This window comes from Scyliorhinus canicula, chromosome 2 (assembly GCF_902713615.1).
Source record: "Scyliorhinus canicula chromosome 2, sScyCan1.1, whole genome shotgun sequence".
In the NCBI taxonomy this organism is placed as follows: domain Eukaryota; kingdom Metazoa; phylum Chordata; class Chondrichthyes; order Carcharhiniformes; family Scyliorhinidae; genus Scyliorhinus; species Scyliorhinus canicula.
Window position 1 is genome coordinate 211,429,094 of NC_052147.1, and position 20,139 is coordinate 211,449,232.

Below are 20,139 nucleotides of genomic sequence, written 5' to 3' on the forward strand. Positions count from 1 at the left end.
CCAACTGCTTCTGTTTTTCTGTATGGGCCTCTGGTTGCTAAGCAACTGCCTTTTTAAAAACCCTTTGCTTTGACATTGTAAATGCAGGCATCTAAACCAACTATACACTTACAGGCACCTTCTTTTAACACAAAGCTAAAACTGAAGCTTTAACCCTTTCTTAGCACACAAATGCAAAAACACAAATTAAGGTTAAACTTAAGTTATATCTTATTTCTAATACCCACAAAAATGAATATAAATTACTTAAACTATCTCTATTTCCGAACAACATCCATTCCCTCCACCACAGAAATTTGGTGGCAGCAGTGTGTACCATCTACAAGATGCACTGCAGAAACGCACCAATGCTCCTTCGACAACACCTTCCAAAGCTCCGACCTCTACCATCCAGAGAGAAAAGGGCAGCAGATGAATGGTAACACCACCACATGCATGTTCCCTTCCAAGCTACCATCCTGGCTCACAACTATATTGGCATTCCTTCACTAAAACTGGGTCAAAATTCTAGAACACCCCTCACCAGCTGCATCACATGGACTGCAGTGGTTCAAGGAGGCAGCTCACCGCCATTATTTACAGGACAAGACAATAAATGCTGTCATAGCCAGCAAAACCCACATCCTGTGAAAAAATAAAAAATTATGCTGAAAGGGCGAGGCAGTGCAGTAGTCCTGTTGCAGAGGATTCAAATGAGCACTTTGATATGTCATGCTACAGAGGTAAGCTGATGGGTATGAACCACAAAATGCTTGGTGCATTGGCAGACCTGCCAGAGAGACAACATTCTCTGTTGAGGGGGAGTCCTGTGCCAATATTTCACAGGGCTTTGCACAGTGCTCGAAGCTTGTCCTCTCCCGTATGGCAATGGTGGCCAACTCCAAACACACACATTTTAGACCCAACCATGGTGCAGCATTCGATGGCCGATGTCTCTACTTTCATTGCAGCACCAGCAGAAACCATCCAATATCTGGGTGCAGCAGTGGAAGCTCAGACTTCCTGCATGCAAGCTCAGCTTGCTGTCATCACAGTTGTGGATACTGGTGTACAAAGCAGTTTGCAGGCTGTCACAGTAGTCCAACAATCTGACCTGACTGCTGAGGTTCCACTCTGGGAGCAGCAGTAGCCCCGTGGAGCATGAACCTGCTTTTTCTCTCTCGGATGACAACATCCATCCCCCCACAACTGTCACTTAGCCAGTGTCCTTGCTTTTGTTTGTTGGCTGGCCCAGACTCTGCCGTCCATGGCAAGATGGCATGACCCAAAGTCAGGCTTTCTACATCCAGAGCTACTTGAGCTTATTCTAAAAACCTATCTGCAATCTCCTCCAGCGAGAGTCAGAAGCCTTCCACCACCCATTCATAAACTGAACTGGACAAGTCATATTAATACCAGAGCAGTTCAAAGACTAAGTCACCTCCTGAATCTCCAAAGCATATCCACCATCTACAAGGCATAAGTCAGGAGTGCAACGGAATACTCTCCACTTGCCTGGATGAGTGCAGCTCCAATAAGAAGCTCAACACCATCCAGGACAAAGCAGCCCGCTTGATTGCTACCCCTTCCACAAACTTTCAATCCCTCCACCATTGGAAAATAGTGGCAGCTGTGTGTACCTTCTACAAGATGCACTGCAGTAGCTCACCAAGGTTTCTCATGAAGCATCTTCCAAACCCACAACCACTACCATCTAGAAGGGCTATAACAGCAGATACTTAGGAACGCCACAACCTGGAGTTTCCCCTCCAAGTCATTCATCATCTTGATTTGGAAATATATCGTCGTTTCTTCATTGTCGCTGGGTCAAAATACTGGAACTCCGTCCCTAACAGCACTGTAGGTGTACCTACATCTCAGGGACTGCAGCGAGTCAAGAAAGCAGCTCCCCACCACCTTCTGAAGGGCAACTAGGGATGGGCAATAAATGCTGGCCTAACCAGCAATGCTCACATCCCATAAATTAATTTTTTTAAATGTTGCAGACACTGTAGGAGCAGGACTCATTCTGAAAGTGAACTAGCTTTTGCTAAGTAATCTTGTACTCTGCTCTATTTACTGATTTCTACCCATTGCCCGTCCGGAAGAACAACTGAGTGATTCAGCAACTTTCTGCCAGGCCTTGTATCGTTGATAGTTTGAAACGCCTGTCTGCTCAATAATGCCACAGCTCCAGTATTGAAGTCATGAATCACATCCAAATACTTCCTGACATCCATATTTAAAAATTGAACTGGCTGCAAGAAGGGGTGAAAGGGACCATGTTTTCACATTACCTGATGCCTGCACTTCCATGATGTACTGATGCAAATCTTGGCCCTGCTGAATTACATCAAACGTCATGTTGTTCATGGCCACTTTGCGTTCTGTGTGTCGCTGCAGTCGTTGTTCAGCTAACGTCAGGTCTTCTGTATTAAAATCATTCATTTGACGGAGAAGGTCTTCATTCCAGGCATCTAACTCTGCTGTCACCTGATAATGTATCACAGGTATAGACAGATGATGCAAAGTTGGTGATAAAATGATACATTAAAGTTGGATGTGAAAGAGCAAATTTCGCTGATATAAAAAATAAAAAAAGCTTTACATTTTGTAAGTAATCAAATCCATTTGAATGAATTGAGCAGAGCCTCTGTGTGGTTGAACAGCTCCCTACATATATGCATGTACATTTACAATAGGTTGGAAATGCAATATTTAAACGATAACTCTACTTTGAATAGAAAGTTAAAAGATGTGGCAAGTATTGTAAAGCTGCTACCTGATAATACTATATTTAGTCAATTCAACAGCAGAATATAGACCTACTACAGGAATGCATTGAATTGCATGCAAGTTACCAAATGGAAATTGACCATTCGGTTTAACGAACGTCAGCACTTGGAGTTTGTGTGAGCAAATCATTTTTACCACATTTACTCACCCTGTGCTCAAACGCCTTCTGAAATTCATGCTGGCTCGCATTTTCTCTTTCTCTAGATATTTGCAATTCAGGAGATCCCATTTTGGCACTCAGGATTGATTGGGAGACATAGAATCATAGAATGTACAGTGCAGAAGGAGGCCATTCGGCCCATCGAGTCTGCATTGGTCCTTGGAAAGAGCACCCTACTTAAGCCCACACCTCCACCCTATCCCCGTAATCCAATACCCCACCAAACCTTTTTGGACACTGAGGGCAATTTATCATGGCCAATCCACCTAACACGCACATCTTTGGACTGTGGGAGAAAACCGGAGCACCCGGAGGAAACCCACGCACACACAGGGAGAATGTGCAGACTCTGCACAGACTGTGACCCAAGCAGGGAATTGAACCTGGGACCCAGGAGCTGTGAAACAATTGTGCTAACCACTGTGCAACTGTGCTGCCCTAAAGCCCTGGCAAACGGTAAGTACTCTGTGCCAGGATGGCGAGGTCCAACTTTTGAGATATTAGACCTCAGACCTCATTGTTAGATAGCCTGCATGGTGCAACGGGGTGTCATTTTAAAGACCTTGGTTAAATCTTCAATCTTGTTTCATGAGTGAGATCTAGAACAGGATAGATAGTTTAGAAGAGCTAAAGTTTATGGGCAGTGGAGAATGGAAGGATGACCAGGAGAAGGTCAGAGTGAGAATGGGATAGATGGAGGTTTCATCAGCAGATGGACATCGGCTGGTGTGATGGTGTGTAAAGTTATAGAAGTGTAACTAGGCTGTCTTGCTGATGGGAAGCACATGGGGCGGAATTCTCCGACCTCCCGCTGGGTCGGAGAATCGCCCGGGGCCGGCGTAAATCCCGCCCCCGCTGTGGCCGGAATTCTCCGTCACCCGGGAATTGCGGGGGCGGGAATCGTGCCACGCCGGTTGGCAGGCTCCCCGCGGTGATTCTCCGGCCCGCAATGGGCCAAAGTCCTGCCGCTGTCAGGCTTCTCCCACCGACGTGGTTTAAACCATCTCTGGTGCCGGCGGGAGCAGGTGGCGCGAGCCGGCCCCGGGGTCCTGGGGGGGGCGCGGGGAGATCTTACCCTGGAGGGTGCCCCCACGGTGGCCTGGACCACAATCGGGGCCCACCGATCGGTGGGCGGGCCTGTGACATGGGGGCACTCTTTTTCTTCCGCCGCCGCCACGGCCTCTACCATGGCAGAGGCGGAAGAGACCCCCTCCACCGCTCATGCGCCGGTGTGACGTCAGCGGCCGCTGACGCTCCGGCGCATACGCGGAGTCACGCCGACCGGCGAAGGCCTTTCGGCCAGCCATGGCGCCGGTCGGCGGGGCGCCAAAGTCCGTTCAGCGGGGCGCCAACCACTCTGGCGCGGGCCTAGCCCCTAAAGGTGCGGAGAATTCCGCACCTTTGGGGAGGCCCGACGCCGGAGTGGTTCCTGCCATTCCGGTACGCCGGGACCCCCCGCCCCGCCAGGTAGGGGAGAATACCGGCCCTGTTTTAAAAAAAAATTCATTTACGAGATGTGGGCACGCTGATTAGGCCTGCATGTATTGCCCATCCCTAATTGCCCTTCAGAAGGTGGCAGTGAGCAGCCTTCTTGAACCACCGCAGTCCCTGATGTGTAGAAACTGCCAGAATGCTGTTAGGGAGGGAGTTCCAGGATTTTGACCCAGTGACAGTGAAGGAACGGTGATATATTTCCACAGTAAGAAGTCTTACAACACCAGGTTAAAGTCCAACAGGTTTGTTTCAAATCACTAGCTTTTGGAGTACTGCTCCTTCCTCAGGTGAAGGAGCAGTGCGTCAAAAGCTAGTGATTTGAAACAAACCTGTTGGACTTTAACCTGGTGTTGTACGACTTCTTACTGTGCTCACCCCAGTCCAACGCCGGCATCTCCACATCATGATATATTTCCATGTTGACATGCTGAGTGACTTGGAGGGGAACCTCCAGGTGGCAGGGTTCCCAGGTCTCTGCTGTTCTTGTCTTTCTAGATGGTAGCGGGTTTGGAAGGTGCTACCTAAGGAACCTCGGCAAGTTCCTGCAGTGCATATTGTAGATGGTGCACACGGCTGCAACTGTTCGTTGTTAGTAGAGGGACTGAATGTTTGTGGAAGGAGTAGCAATCAAGTGGGCTGCTTTGTCCTGATGGTGTTGAGATTCTTGAGTGTTGTTGGAGCTGCACTCATCCAGATAAGTGGAGAGTATTCCATTACACTCCTGAATTGTGCCTTGTAGATTGTGGACAGGCTTTGGAGAGGTCAGGAAATTAGTTGCTCGCCATAGGTTTCCTAGCCTTCGACCTGCTCTGGTAGCCACAGTATTAATGTGGATAGTCCAGTTCAGTTTCTGATCAATGGGCTCTGCTCAGGGATAATTAGGGTGCTGAGTTTGTAAACACTGTGACAATGACCAGGAAGGGTACAGGATTTAGCGGTAAACATGCAGAGTTAGTGGTGTGGGGGAGAGGGGAGGCAGGGTGGGGCATGAACAATGTCTTTGGTCTTCCTGTATTTTGGTAGAAGAAATTATGGATCATCCAACAGTGAATGCTGGGGAAGCAGTCTGGCAACATGGAGTCAGTAGAGTGGTTGAGGAGCCTCTTTGGAAGATCCGACACAGGCATGATGAATAGTCTTGTTCACTTCTACAGTTGCTGCTATGGTTAATCTTTCAAAAAATTCAATCTGGTCCATTGGGCAAGATTTTTCTCATCAGCTAAAGATCATAATTACAGACCCTAGCAATTGCTCAACAATGTATCTATATTTCCTTGTTTCCCTCTGACAACTTCCTTAAATAGCGGCATTGGAGCAGGATGCGAGTCTTGAAGTCTTAAAAATGAGAACTGAGGAATATTGACAATCCTCACCATTCATCTTCTTATATCAAGAAACAGAGGTCAGCATATCTGCTTAAAAATGAACTTTTATTTTGCAAATTAGATGTCTCATTATTTTCATTGATCTTTTCACCCTTCCTAATGTATTATAAATGCATTTCATTTATAAGTTAAGTTTCCACTTAACACATACTCTTATACAATGTTGTGCAACATGCTGTAGTCAAACACAGGTGTTGAATGGTGTCCTTGGAAGAGTTGAAACTCTTGTGACCACAGTCCGACAACAAGATAGGCAGATGCAGGACAATTCTAGCAGAAACAAAAGGAGCTGCTTTCTCCCCATAACAAGGGTTATGGGGAGAAAGCAGGATTAGGCTATGGAGTTGATCGATCAGCCATGATCATGACGAATGGCGGAGCAGGCTTGAAAGGCCGAATAACCTCGTCATCTTCCTATCTTCTATGTTTCTATGTGCATGTTTATTGAAAAAAATCAAAATCAGTCATTCTACTCTACTTGTATTTCTTCAGTGCTTTTCCACACCCACCAAACTCCTTCCCCATCCTCTAGTTTTGTGTTTGTAGCTGAGATCAGTAGACCCAAGATCTATTGGTACAGCCACATCTCCCTTGGGAAGTGCTTCATCTGTTTGAACCATGGACTTACCTCAATTGTGTACTGCTCAAAAATCCGAAGCTGCAAGAAAATGTCTAACTTGATTTTCCGCTCATGGAAAAGCTCTTCCATCTGTCCCTGGGCTTCATCGAGCTGCTGGAGAACACTTTCAATATGACTGATGGAGCTATTGTGTGGCGTTTTATTGTTAGAGATTGCAGAGTCCCTGTGGCAAACCAAAACATTAAAGCAGTCTAAAAATCAGAAAGCTGTTTTCAATTATACTCACAACTGTTTGAAACAGACAAAATCGCAAAGGATTGATGAAGATGCACACAGCGTTCATTTAGTGCAATAACTAGAATCAAGCAACACTGTATTTAAAAAGTTCAAACAAAGAACACACTTTCTTTCATGCGCTGACATTTGACCTTAAAACACTAACAAGGGCATGAAGTACATTAATCCACAATGATTTCCTTTCAAAAGCTGTAGGCTGTTGAGAAACAAATCTTGAATCCTGTTTTAGTCCAATTTACAGAACCACAGGTTTGCCAAAGATTGTCATTAATATATGAACTCCATTTGAAAATAACTAAAAATGTTGGACTGGATTCTCTGATCCTGAGGCTAAGTGTTGACGGCGTCGTAAGCGCCGCCGTGTTTTACGACGGCGTCAACAGGATCAGCAATCCTGCACCTGACAGGGGGCCAGCACGGCAGTGGAGCGACTCAAGCAGCTCCAGCTGATGATACTGGCGTCAAACGGGCGCTGCGGGTCTGTGCATGCGCGCTGCAGCCGGCGCAAGTTCGCCTATGCGCATATGCGCGCCGCCCTCGATGCAAAATGGCGGAGAGCTACAGGGGCCCGGTGCGCAGTAAAATAGGCCCCCACCAGGAGAAGCCAGCCCGCCGATTGGTAGGCCCCAATCCCGGGCCAGGCCACGGTGGAGGCCCCCCCCGGGGTCAGATCCCCCTTCCCCCCCCCACCAGGCCGCCCCCCGCAGGATGAACAGCGAGGTCCCACCGGATAGGACCACTTGTGATTGGCGCTGGCGGGACTCGGCCTATCTCGGAGGCCACTCGGCCCATCCCCTGCGGACAATCACCGGGGGGATGCATAGGTCGGCCCCCGCCCGGTGTGATGATCAGCGGAGCGTGAATTGCGTCTCCCCCCCCCCCCCCCGCCGATTCTCCGAGCCGGCTCGGGGTCAGAGAATCCCGCCCGATACATTTGTGCAGGAAGATCTAAATTGAATTATCAATCATGAAAGTCTTTTGCTGTAAAGATAGTTTGTTGCATTACTGATTATCATGTGTCTAAAACTACTGTTCAGAAGAATGAACATATCCCATTTGAATTATTTAATGTTCATCTGTGATCTATTATCACTCACCTGAGCTGCTGAATTAGGTCCTCCCCTTCCTTTATGACATTCAGAGTCGCCTCAAGTGTTGCCGTTTGTTGCTGTTGAAACTGTTTGATAAGTTCCTGTACTGCATCCACCGAATCAGCACAGACATCTTCCAACAGCTCCTTTTGGAGTTCTTCCATCCATGCCCACAACTGCAGGAGCCGAAACATGGGAATGACACAGAAATTAAGTTAGCAACCTCTCTTGTTATATTCTGTGTGACCACCTATTCATCACTAGGTACATCCAAAATCTTAACATATTCCTTGCGGACCATTTACCACTTTAGCAGTTGGCCACTGAGGCAATCCTTTATACAGTATGTTTTCCTTTGGCCACAGTTCACATAATCTATTTTAAAAGCTCCAAAGCATAATGCATCACTTCAGGCATTATTACAACAATGGAGAAAAGCCACTTCAGCTTTTCTGAAGCACTCCCCAACAAAGCAGCTCCCAGGATATCTCTGTAAAACATTGTTCATCTTTGCAAATTAATCTATGGGCGCAACACGACCAAAGGAAACAAAGTCCCCGAGCGAGCACGTTTAGCTCGGTGTTTCCCAGCGCCTGCAGTGCCAAGAAACACATGGCTATTCACGACCTGCATTGTAGCATTGTTACACAAGCACAGTAGCATTGTGGATAGCACAATAGCTCCAGGGTCCCAGGTTCGATTCCGGCTTGGGTCACTGTCTGTGCAGAGTCTGCACATCCTCCCCGTGTGCGCGTGGATTTCCTCCGGGTGCTCCTGTTTCCTCCCACAGTCCAAAGATGTGCAGGTTAGGTGGATTGGCCATGATAAATTGCCCCTAGTGTCCAAAATTGCCCTCAGTGTTGGGTGGGGTTACTGGGTTATTGGGATAGGGTGGAGGTGTTAACCTTGGGTAGGGTGCTCTTTCCAGGAGCCGGTGCAGACTCGATGAGCCGAATGGCCTCCTTCTGCACTGTAAATTCTATGTATAAGGTGCCTGAATGGGAGACGGGCAGCCGAGACCGCACATAGCACCAGTTTGACCAGCATAGCGAGGCCCCCAAACTCCCACCCAGCCCGAACACACTATGGGAGGAACCCAGCCCAACCCGCACTCCACACCCACTCCCACCCCAACTGCACCCAGCTGGCACTACCAAGGTGCCAGGCTGGCACTGCCAGGGTGCCCAGATGGTACTAGTACTAGCTGCCATAAAGAAGATGTAATACGTTTAAAGGGACAGTTTAAAGGGGGAAGGTAAGTTTCCAAGATAATTGTTACAGACAACGGGGTGGAGGGGGGAACGACTGGGAACCGGGAAGGGGGGCGGTCCGGTCGGGCCGGAGGGGGTTTTGGACTGGAGGGGATTTGGATTGGAAGGGGGGTTCAGGTCGTACCAGGAGGGGAGGTGAGGTGGGGGGGGGGGGGGGGGGGGTGAGGATGGGGGTGAAGGATGTTGTACCAGATGGGGGTCAGACTGGAAGGTGGTGTGGTGGGTCCCCTGGGAGGTCATGTGAGGTGTCTCGTGCGAGGCTGGATCTGAGTGTTTAAATAGTTTTCAGAGTAACTACAAGGGTAGTGATTCAGTGAGGTGAATGATTTAAATCGCTTCTGTTGGATGTTTCCAAGCGACATGCAACTGTCAAGGGGAAGTTAACACTTCTGGGCTATTGATGGGTAAACCCTTACTTGAGAACTTCCTAGCAGGATTCTGCAGCATATCTTTGGGGTATCCCCGAAATGCGACTCTGGGGAACCAGAGGTTATCATCTGGGTTGAGATACCAGGAATATAAGTCGCCTGAAAACTGCTCAACACAGCAAATCGTACATACAGCACGTTCTTCCTGCCCACAAATCTTATTTCTTGATGTCATCATTTCTGGTCACACTTTTATGTTATTGTTCTGATTAAAAATCCCTATATCTGTATTTCCCATTCAATCCTATAATGTTAACCATCACTGGTTAAAATGTGAATACGTATTTTGGTTACTAGGTGGCACTGTTCTTATCTTTTGGTCCCCAACTGTTCAGAATAAGTTCTTCTGATGAACTGAAATTGCCACTATTCAAAATAAGGTTTTTAATATCAACTTGGTCCAGATCTTCTGGACTTTGGATCATTGGAGACCTGATGTACCCCTACCCCAAGATGCACTTTGGGACCTTGGGAAGGTCCAACACAATGATTGGGAAATGCCCGGGAAGTTTGAACTTCCAATGGGCTATTTCCTTGTTCCCTGGGACCCTCCGAAAAAGTATCCAACTCTGAATCAGAGACTTCAGATAGTTTTGGTTTGCTTAGCTGAATAGTCACCCAGGAAAGGTAAGACAGAAAAAGCCTAACCAAGGATCATTTCATTTTTCATTTCATTTTCATCTGGACTCAAAACATTAGCTCTTTTCTCTCCCTATAGACACTGCGAGACCTGCTGAGATTTTACAGCATTTTCTCTTTGGCTACCATCTCATTCACCCTACCCAACTCACTGACATGCCACCCTACCACTTCACCCACCTGCCACCCTAGCAATTTACCACCCTGCCCAGCTGCTACTGTACCCATCTATCCATTTACCCTGCCCACCCTACACACCTGTGCATTCACCCACTCATTTACATTCAATAACACACTAAAAAGCTGTTTAAATGTCGCAGCTTTTCACTGAGTTAGTGGGCACTTACCATAATATGGTAGGTAGCTAGTGCCGCAAAATCGTCTTCCCGACGATCCAGCGCTATAAGGATGCAGTTTGATGGAAGACCACTCTGCATATCTGAGGAATCTGGCAATGGAAGACTCGGCCAGAAATGTGGAGCGCTGTCGTAGTGAGGAAAGTGGGAGAGGAGTGGTGATCTAATGATAATTTCTACTCCTTGGAATCCTCGGGCCTTTGGTAGTTTCTCTGTCTTTATACATTTCTTAATTGATACTGAACGCTAATTTGTAACTTATTCCAACCCCCAACACCCCACTTTTGTAAAGTATCATGTATCATCGCAGAGCATCCACCAGTCCTGAACAATGAATTGATCTGAGCCATATATTTCCCTAAATAACACATCATCAATTATACATCATGATCAGTTGGCAGGAGGCATTTTCAGATGTTTGCTCCCCATTTCTACACTGAATGCCTCACCCTTGTTCACACTGAAGCATGGCTGAGAGATTTTGAAACTCACCCAAAGGCAGGTGAGCTGAAGTGGCAAATGGCCTCAGCTTCGGACTTTCAATCTTTTCCTGCAGGTCAAAGGGTAGGCTGCACAAAACTTAATGGATGTGCTGTGATAGTGGAGTCGGACACTTTCGGAACTTTCAAGCGGTTATTGGATAGGCACATGGAGCACACCAGAATGACAGGGAGTGGGATAGCTTGATCTTGGTTTCAGACAATGCTCGGCACAACATAGAGGACCGAAGGGTCTGTTCTGTGCTGTACTGTTCTATGTTCTATATGCTTTTGAAAAGCATGAACACCCTGGCTTTGAACACTTATTAGTTTGAGAAAATCTGTTTTGGTTCACTAAATTATTAGGATGCAGTTGAAAATGAATTTTCATAATTCTGAAAGAAATCATTTATTACTTGCTAAAAAAATTCATGTAACGTTTTCTTTAGCATTTGTGGCATTCGACTGCATTAAGTTTCAGCAATCCATAAATCATCTGAGAACAAAAGCGGGAAACCATAAAATGATAGTGCATCAGCAGGCAAGCTGCAGTGGTATTCAGCAGTTATCTTTGGGTTATCAGTGGCAAATTCTGGATAATCTCTTCCATCAACACTAGCAAGCAAGGTAATGAACAATTGGATAATATAACAATAATCAATCAAGCACACCGTGAGCTAAAACTAACACAAACTTCAATAATAGGCACAAATACCGCATGATCACAAACTTGTTGAGTCTATTCCAATATGCAATCAATTCCACCATTACTGTTCTACGGATTCACAACTCCAAAGCCACGAACACCTGATAAAGGATGCTGCCAAAAACATTTTCTTATCTGCTCTTTTAGATGTCTGTCCATCAGCCGATTTGCAAGATTTGCTGTTTTTATTTCAGATTTTCTAGTGTGTGTGGTTTTCTTTACATCCTCAAACAGCTGGCCACATCCCAGTTTCTATTAATTTGGTTTTAATAAGTTATGGAAAGGTATTCTGATCTTCAAAATCAAGAGACTGTGTTTTGTTTTAAGATTTAACCACACGGTTGTTATTGGTAAGTTTATACTAAGGTGCGGATATATATGAGAATGAATTCACCAAAGTGGGAATGGCATACTGCTTCATATCATACTTCATATTTTACAGATCAGGAGCACATGATAGGTGCTGAATGACACTGGATCATTCACCAGAAAGAGCAGAAATGACTGGTTGGAAGGGATGTTGGGGAGAGGGGAAAGTGATTCCTGGACTGGATATTGGAATAAAATGGAAGTACTGATTGGACAATCGTAGCATCACAAATGCAGGCATATTTCTGGGAGAAACTGCCTCTGCATTATAAAAATATCCCTTTCAAATGTTTCCATTTTGCCTTAACACCACCCTTTGAATACACCTTTCCATTTAATTCTTTTAATGCGCCATTTCTTCCACAAAATCCATTTTCCTGAAATCCAATTTCCACTAGTTTTATTATGTGGTATGTCCTCATTCCAACTTTAGAATTAACATATATAGCTTGATCTTCTCATTCCCTCCTCATTTGTTGGAAGTAAGTCTGGTATTATCTTCTCCTTTGTAGGTTCCCTCACTTGATGTTTAGAAATAGATTCCTGAAGGACTTAAATGAACTTTCTTGTGCATACAAAATGCATAATAAATCTCAGCCAGTGTCAAGAAGATTAAATAAGTGACCAATTTCTTCCTTTCTCATTGCACGATTTTATTGACTGATTTCATTATGTCCTGAACCTTAGTACTTGGGAAGCAACAAAACATTTGGAATTCATGTAATGATCAATCTATCTTGTCATGAAGAAACCTATGACTGCAGTATTACCTTTAATCTGATCTGAGGTGGAATTCTCTGAAAATGGGGCTATGTCCCCCACACTCTTGAGAAAATGGGCATCAATCACTCTGGATTCTCCGTTTTGCAGGGCTCTTGCAGGTCCCCGGAGTACTCCATGCAGCTCTGGCTGCCAATACGGGGCCCGGCACTTCTGCCCGCGGGTCTGCAAATGCGCGCGGCGACCGCCGACATGGCGGACCCACACAGCAAGCCGGCCCAAACAATATAGGCCCCCCACGCACCCGCCTATCGGTGGCCCCGATCGGTACCCCAGCCATCCTGGAGGCACTCCACGGTGATGGATCCCCCCACCATCCATCAGGGCGGTCGTGGACCGTGTCCGCAGCCGCCACTCAGAGTGCCCGCCAGGTGGAACCATGAGGAAACCACTCTGGCGGGAACTTTGCCAGCTTCTGGTTGAGAATCGCCGCGGGGGTCTCTTTAAATGGCCCCCGACCGGCGCAGCATCGACTGCGAGTGCGAGACTGGTGCCGATTCTCTGGCCCGCAGAGAATCGCAGGGCGGCGCCGGACCTGATTGCGGGTCTGACGCCCTATTCTCTGCCCCCGCGCCGAGCGCGATTCCAGCTCAGAAAATCCCACACCTGTTCTCTATTCATTAAATCCAAGATGCCGCCGGAGCATGGTGACTCTCTGCGAGATCTCTCAGCCAGACACTTTTCTTTTATCTCTTATCACCGTTCTGACCTACTAAAACTCATTTCCACTTCATATCTGACGATTATTCTTTTTTTGTCTATGATGTACGCACTGTGTACGTTCCCTGGCCACAGAAAAATACTGTTCACTTTGGTACATGTGACAATAAATCAAATAAAATAAAATCATTTGATCAATTATTTGTTTTCCTGTGTTATTGGCCTGTAGGGGGTTACCGCTCAGTAGTTGCCTTGACTGCAGTCATTGCTGAACATTTAGTTCCACAGGTTTCCTCTGTTTAATTATCACATGCCGCAGGGCTCTCATTCATATTTAATTTACTACACTATGTTCCTTTATCCCAGCTGTGACAACTTAATGGAAGCAATGTTCAGATATTTTCACCTCTCTGCGTTCAATGTACAGTGTAGATATTTAGTTCTCCAGCTCACACTCAGTTTATTGAGGGACTCAATAAACCAGTATTTCATGCAAGCCTACTACTTTGGATATCTTGTGTATCCAGGATGGTTCACACCCTTTCAGCTTAACAGGTATCACAATATGTAACGAGTGCTCATTATTAATTTTTTTGCAATGCACTTTCATAAATTAACTTCTCCCTATCTCTAACTTCATCAGCGGCACTTTTCCTCAAATGAGAAAATCTAGGTGCGATTTAACGGAAACAAGAGTCCTGCTTTGAGCACAAATAGCGGGGTGTTTCTCGGAGCCTGCAGTGCCAAGACCGACTCCACTATCAAGCGGGACTTTGGTTTTTTACCTCGGTCAGGCATACAGTGCAGGAAGAGACCGGGGTGCCATTTTTAAATGCCGCCCCAATCTCTCAAACCCCTCAACCACCCCACTGTGACTTCCGGATCCCCCCCTCCCTTATCTCTAAGGGGGCCCGCGAACCCCCCTCCCTCCCCCCCCCCACCTCTTAAGGGCAGGACAGCCCCAGACCCAATCCCTGGCAAGGGCAACTTGGCCCCTGGGGACCTTGGAACTGCCAGTCTTGTACCCTGGCAGTGTCCCTAGTAGCATGGCAGTGCTACGTGGATGGCAGTTCCAAGATGCAATGCTGGGAGAGCCAAGGAGCCTAGGTGGCAGCGGGAATTTCTGGGTACCACCTGTCATAATATACACCAGTACATCATGGTGCAGACACACACACTGATTGACACACAGCAAGACCAATCAACACACACAACACTGCAGCCAATCACCAGTTAGAGCAGACTCACTATAAAGACAGAGGGCATCAGTTTTCCCGCTCATTCGGGATGCAGCCTCTCAGAAGGACAGAGCTCACAGCTTACAGCACAGATCTTCACCATGTGCTGAGCGCATAGACTAGTTAGGATAGGCATAGGTCTTTAGTTTAATCTAATATAGTGTTCGACCCACAGTGAAAGTATGTTCAACAGTTTCTAGCTTAATAAAATTGTGTTGTACTATTTCAAGTGTTGGTAGCCTGTATGTGTTACTGCTGAGGGAAACTCAGTCTCCACGGATGCAGAGTACCCAACACATCACCACCATGCTCAGAGTCCGACCACCCGGGGGCCTCCGTTTGCTTGGGAGCGCCCCCCCCCCCCCCCCCCCCCCCCCCCCCCCCCGACCCCAGGTGCTGTTACGCCTGGTTTACATTTGTGTGGACCAGTGTTAAACGGTGCCATGGCGAGGTCTCCCAGCTGTGGGCTTTCGATCCTAGGCATCGGGATAATCAGGCACAGATATATTTAAATGAGCCTAATAGCACATTTAAATATGATAATTTGGATCTGTTAGACCTCGTGAGGCATGCCAAGCATCGCAAATCTCGCGATTTAATGGCCTCGTCAAGTCACCGAATCGAGTGCGCCCTTTGTTTTTGTGCTGAAAGAACTCACTTGGCTGTAAGTCTGAAATGTAGTAATAAATATAAAAATTTAAACTTATTCTGCATATCTACCTAGAGTACAATCTTGAAGAAGCCCCCACCCCCCGGCAATATTGAGGGACAATCTGATTTTTGTATAAAAGCGTTAAAAATATTGGCATCAGATTTCAATGGCATTGAAATTATGGCACTGTTAAAATTAAAATCTAAACTAGATTCAAAAATGATCAGCAAAGTGTTATTCATCTGTCCTCTCCAGATGCAATCGTCCAGATACAGTAGAAATTGGTATGTTCTGTGATTTAAATGTCACTCTCAATTGAGCACTATTTTTCATGGCATTCAAATCCATTAATCTTTCAACATAAATGTCATCTGTAATATTTGATAGCCAGGGTGACAGTGACTACTGACAGAACAAAATCTGTGTCAGTACTCAAAAGTGCTAAAGTAAAGCAAGCTGTAACAATTAGAAAACTGAAGATGTGAATAAACTTCAGCGTTAAGTTAAAATCTGCTGGAGTTTAGCTTCTGTATTTGATGAACATAGTAAGGACTCCTTAATCTGATTACAGTCTTGTGTTTACTGTCAGCATGCATTTCTTTCTTAACATTATAAAAGATTAGTATTGAATATGCTATACATTCCATGTTGTTTTAAAGTTCATGGTATGAACTGATTTTCCTCTCATGGTTATAAAATGTACACCTGACTTCATGCTCAAGAATGTTAATGAGTTCACAAGAAAGGTTGGGAACATCATTAGCATACATTTAAATATCATTTGCGGTTTTTCTTGCTCTGGATCATAGAACATACAGTGCAGAAGGAGGCCATTCGGCCCATCGAGTCTGCACCGACCCACTTAAGCCCTCACTTCCATCCTATCCTCATAACCTAATAACCCCTCTTAACCTTTTTGGTCACTAAGGGCAATTTATCATGGCCAATCCACCTAACCTGCACGTCTTTGGACTGTGGGAGGAAACCGGAGCACCCGGAGAAAACCCACACACATACGGGGAAGCCACACTGCTATCCACTATTGCTACCATGCTGCCATGTAGGAAATTCCCCCCACGTAGGGAATTCACTCCCCACCAACATGACATCATGTTGGCTGCGTTTACAACAGGCCTGGACTAACTGGGGCCTGGTGAACAGTCTCTGCCGAAACTGCAAGTGCAATCCCCAGTTGGGGGAGGGTCATACCTGGACAGTAGCCTAGCACTGCCGGGGAAGGGAGCTTCCATTAAAGAGGTCTGTTGGGGGGGGGGGGGGGGGGGGGGGGGGGGCTCTTGCGTCTGTCGGGTGGCGGTATATGAGCATGGGGAAGGTCCCGTGTCCGTGAAGGCTCTCCATGTCCATGGGGCTGGGGTGGGGGTAGGGGGGGGGGTGGGGGAATCCCTTTTGTAAATTTCTGTTTTTAGAACGCAGATCTCGATAGTGGAGTTTGCTGGCAGAGCTGAGGACTTGGGTTCGAATCCCGGCCCTGGGTCACTGTCGGTGTGGAGTTTGCAAATTCTCCCCGTGTCTGCGTGGGTTTCACCCCCACAACCCAAAGATGTGCAGGTTAGGTGCATTGGCCATGCTAAATTGCCCCTTAATTGGAAAAATAAATAATAATTGGCTACTCTAAATTTAAAAACAGAAGAAAATCCAGCTGAGTTCCATTAAAACCGTGTGGCATTTGTATGTTCTCCCCATGTCTGCGTGGATTTCCTCTGGGTGGTCGGTTTTCTCCCACTCCAAAAATGCACCGGTTAGGTTGATTGGATAGGCTAAAATTGCCCCTTAGTGTCCAGAGGTATGCAGGTTCGGTGGGGTTAGGGGATGCGGCAGGGAAGTGGGCTTAGGTAGGATGCTCTTTCAGAGGGCTGGTGCAGACTCAATGGGTTGAATGGCCTCCTTCTGCACTGTAGGAATTCTAAGTACACTGTAGCACCTCACCCAAAGTATCTTTCTTCACCCGTAAACCTAAGTTAGAGGGTTTAATCAGGCTGTGCAACTGTGTTTGCCAAGTACAATTCCAGCCTCGAATAACAGAATTTTGATGTCTAAATGATCAAAATCACAACCAAAGTTTAGATCAGAAACTTAACTGGAGCAGCCACATAGAAATTGTGACTACAAAGTCGGAGGCTGAGAAATCTGTGGTGAATAACTCACCTTCAAACTCTTCAAGGCCATCGACAAGACAAATCAGGAGTGTGATGGAATATTCCACTGGATAAGTGCAGCTCCAAAACACTCAACAAGATAAATTGGGGCAGCACGGTGATGTAGAGGTTAGAACTGCTGCCTCACGGCGCCGAGGTCCCAGGTTCGATCCCGGCTCTGGGTCACTGTCCGTGTGGAGTTTGTACATTCTCCGTGTGTCTGCGTGGGTTTCACCCCCACAACCCAAAGATGTGCAGGGTAGGTGGATTGGCCACGCTAAATTGCCCCTACATTGGAAAAAAAAATTGGGTACTCTAAATTTATAAAAATCCACCCTTATCCAGGCCCCTCATAATGAGAATGATTCCAGTGATGAGGAACTCCAGTTGCATAGATAAATGAGAGAAGTTGGAACAATTTTCCTTGGAGGAGAGAAGGCTGAGAATAGATTTGACAGAGGTTATCAAAATCGTTAGGGGCCTGGGTACAGTAGGTGGGAGAAAAAACACTTCCCACCCGAGGAAGGATAGAGAACAAATGAGCACAATTAAACTAATTGGCAAAAGAAGCAATGGAAAACCTTTTCATGTGGTGAGTGGTTAGGATCTGGAATGTACTGCTTGAGAGTGTGGTGGATGGAGGTTCAATCGAGACATTCAAAAGAAAATTAGATTGTTATCTGAAAAGGAAGAATGAGCAGGGGTACAGGCAGAAGGCAGGGAAATGGCACAAGGTAAATTGGTCATTCGGGGAGCCGGTGTGAACATGATGAGCTGAATGGCCTCTTCTACGCTGTAATAAATCTGTGATTCTGTATATATTCATTCCCTCCACCACCAGTACACTTTAGTTGAAGTGTGTACCATCTACAAGAGGGGTTCCTTCAACTGTAACTTCCAAATCCCTGACCCTTACCACCTCTAAGAACAAAGGCAGTTTGTGCATTGGTACACCATCACCTGCAAACGCCCCTCCTAGTTATACACCACCCTGACTTGGAAATAGATCGCCATTTCTTAATCAACACTGGGCCGAAATCTTGGAACTCTTGCCCTAACAGCATTGTGGATGACCCAACGCCACATCAATTGCAGCTGTTCAAGAATGCAGCTCACCACCACCATCTCAAGAGCAATAAATATTGGTCTTGCCAGTGTCGTCCATGTTTAATTTAAAAATAAATGCTGCTCTACGTCTGGTCTGCCATCAGAATAAAATAGATATTTGTCAAATAACTGCTGAGGAAGTCTGAGACTAATGATAATAGCTACTTGGAGATCAGGCACAGTGGATCTGCTCATATCCCATCTTGCATGTGTGCTTCAAGTAAAGTTATCAGAAAATAGGGGCTTGCAAATAATGTTCATGCTGTCCTTCATACGATGTGAAGCCCGCACAAGTTAAGAGGTTTTCAAATGTACAAAATTTGACATGTACACCTGCATTCAGCGTGAAACAGACTGGAAAGCTTGAGGAGATACTTGTTAGGAAGGAAGATGTGTTGGGCATTTTGAAAAACTTGAGGATAGACAAGTCCCCTGGGCCTGACGGGATATATCCAAGGATTCCATGGGAAGCAAGAAATGAAATTGCAAAGCCATTGGCAATGATCTTTTTGTCCTCGCTGTCAACAGGGGTGGTACCAGGGGATTGGAGAGTGGCGAATGTCGTGCCCCTGTTCAAAAAAGGGAATAGGGATAACCCTGGGATTTACAGGCCTGTTAGTCTTAGTTCAGTGGTCGGTAAAGTAATGGAAAGGGTACTGAGGGATAGGATTTCTGAGCATCTGGAAAGACACTGCTTGATTATGGATAGTCAGCACGGATTTATGAGGGGTAGGTCTTGCCTCACAAGTCTTATTGAATTCTTTGAGGAGGTAACCAAGCACGTGGATGAAGGTAAAGCAGTGGATGTAGTGCACATGGATTTTAGTAAGGCATTTGATAAGGTTCCCCATGGTAGGCTTATGCAGAAAGTAAGGAGGCATGGGATAGTGGTAAATTTGGCCAGTTGGATAACGAACTGGCGAACCGATAGAAGTCAGAGAGTGGTGGTGGATGGCAAATATTCAGCCTGGAGCCCAGTTACAAGTGGCGTACCACAGGGATCAGTTCTGGGTCCTCTGCTGTTTGTGATTTTCATTAATGCCTTGAATGAGGGAGTTGAAGGGTGGGTCAGTAAATTTGCAGACAATACAAAGATTGGTGGAGTTGTGGATAGTGAGGAGGGCTGTTGTCGGCTGCAAAGAGACATAGATAGGATGCAGAGCTGGGCTGAGAAGTGGCAGATGGAGTTTAACCCTGAAAAGTGTGAGGTTGTCCATTTTGGAGGGACAAATATGAATGCGGAATACAGGATTAACGGTAGGGTTCTTGGTAATGTGGAGGAGCAGAGAGATCTTGGGGTCTATGTTCACAGATCTTTGAAAGTTTCCACTCAAGTGGATAGAGCTGTGAAGAAGGCCTATGGTGTGCTAGCATTCGTTAGCAGAGGGATTTAGTTTAAGAGCCGTGAGGTGATGATGCAGCTGTACAAAACCTTGGTAAGGCCACATTTGGAGTACTGTGTGCAGTTCTGGTCGCCTCATTTTAGGAAGAATGTGGAAGCTTTGGAAAAGGTGCA

The 20,139-nt window shown here is 46.3% G+C and overlaps 1 protein-coding gene across 6 annotated transcripts in view; it reads right to left on the minus strand.

The window, feature by feature from the left end:
- The window catches only part of kalrna (kalirin RhoGEF kinase a), a 1,222,490-nt gene that overhangs the window by 462,100 nt on the left and 740,251 nt on the right, over nucleotides 1-20,139 (minus strand). For all 6 annotated transcript variants that reach the window (XM_038789521.1, XM_038789520.1, XM_038789517.1 and 3 more), the window contains 3 exons: nucleotides 7,789-7,958; nucleotides 6,443-6,617; nucleotides 2,277-2,472 (listed from right to left, as the gene is read on the minus strand). In XM_038789521.1, the coding sequence (XP_038645449.1) occupies nucleotides 2,277-2,472; nucleotides 6,443-6,617; nucleotides 7,789-7,958 (541 nt within the window). The remainder of the gene's footprint in view (nucleotides 1-2,276; nucleotides 2,473-6,442; nucleotides 6,618-7,788; nucleotides 7,959-20,139) is intronic.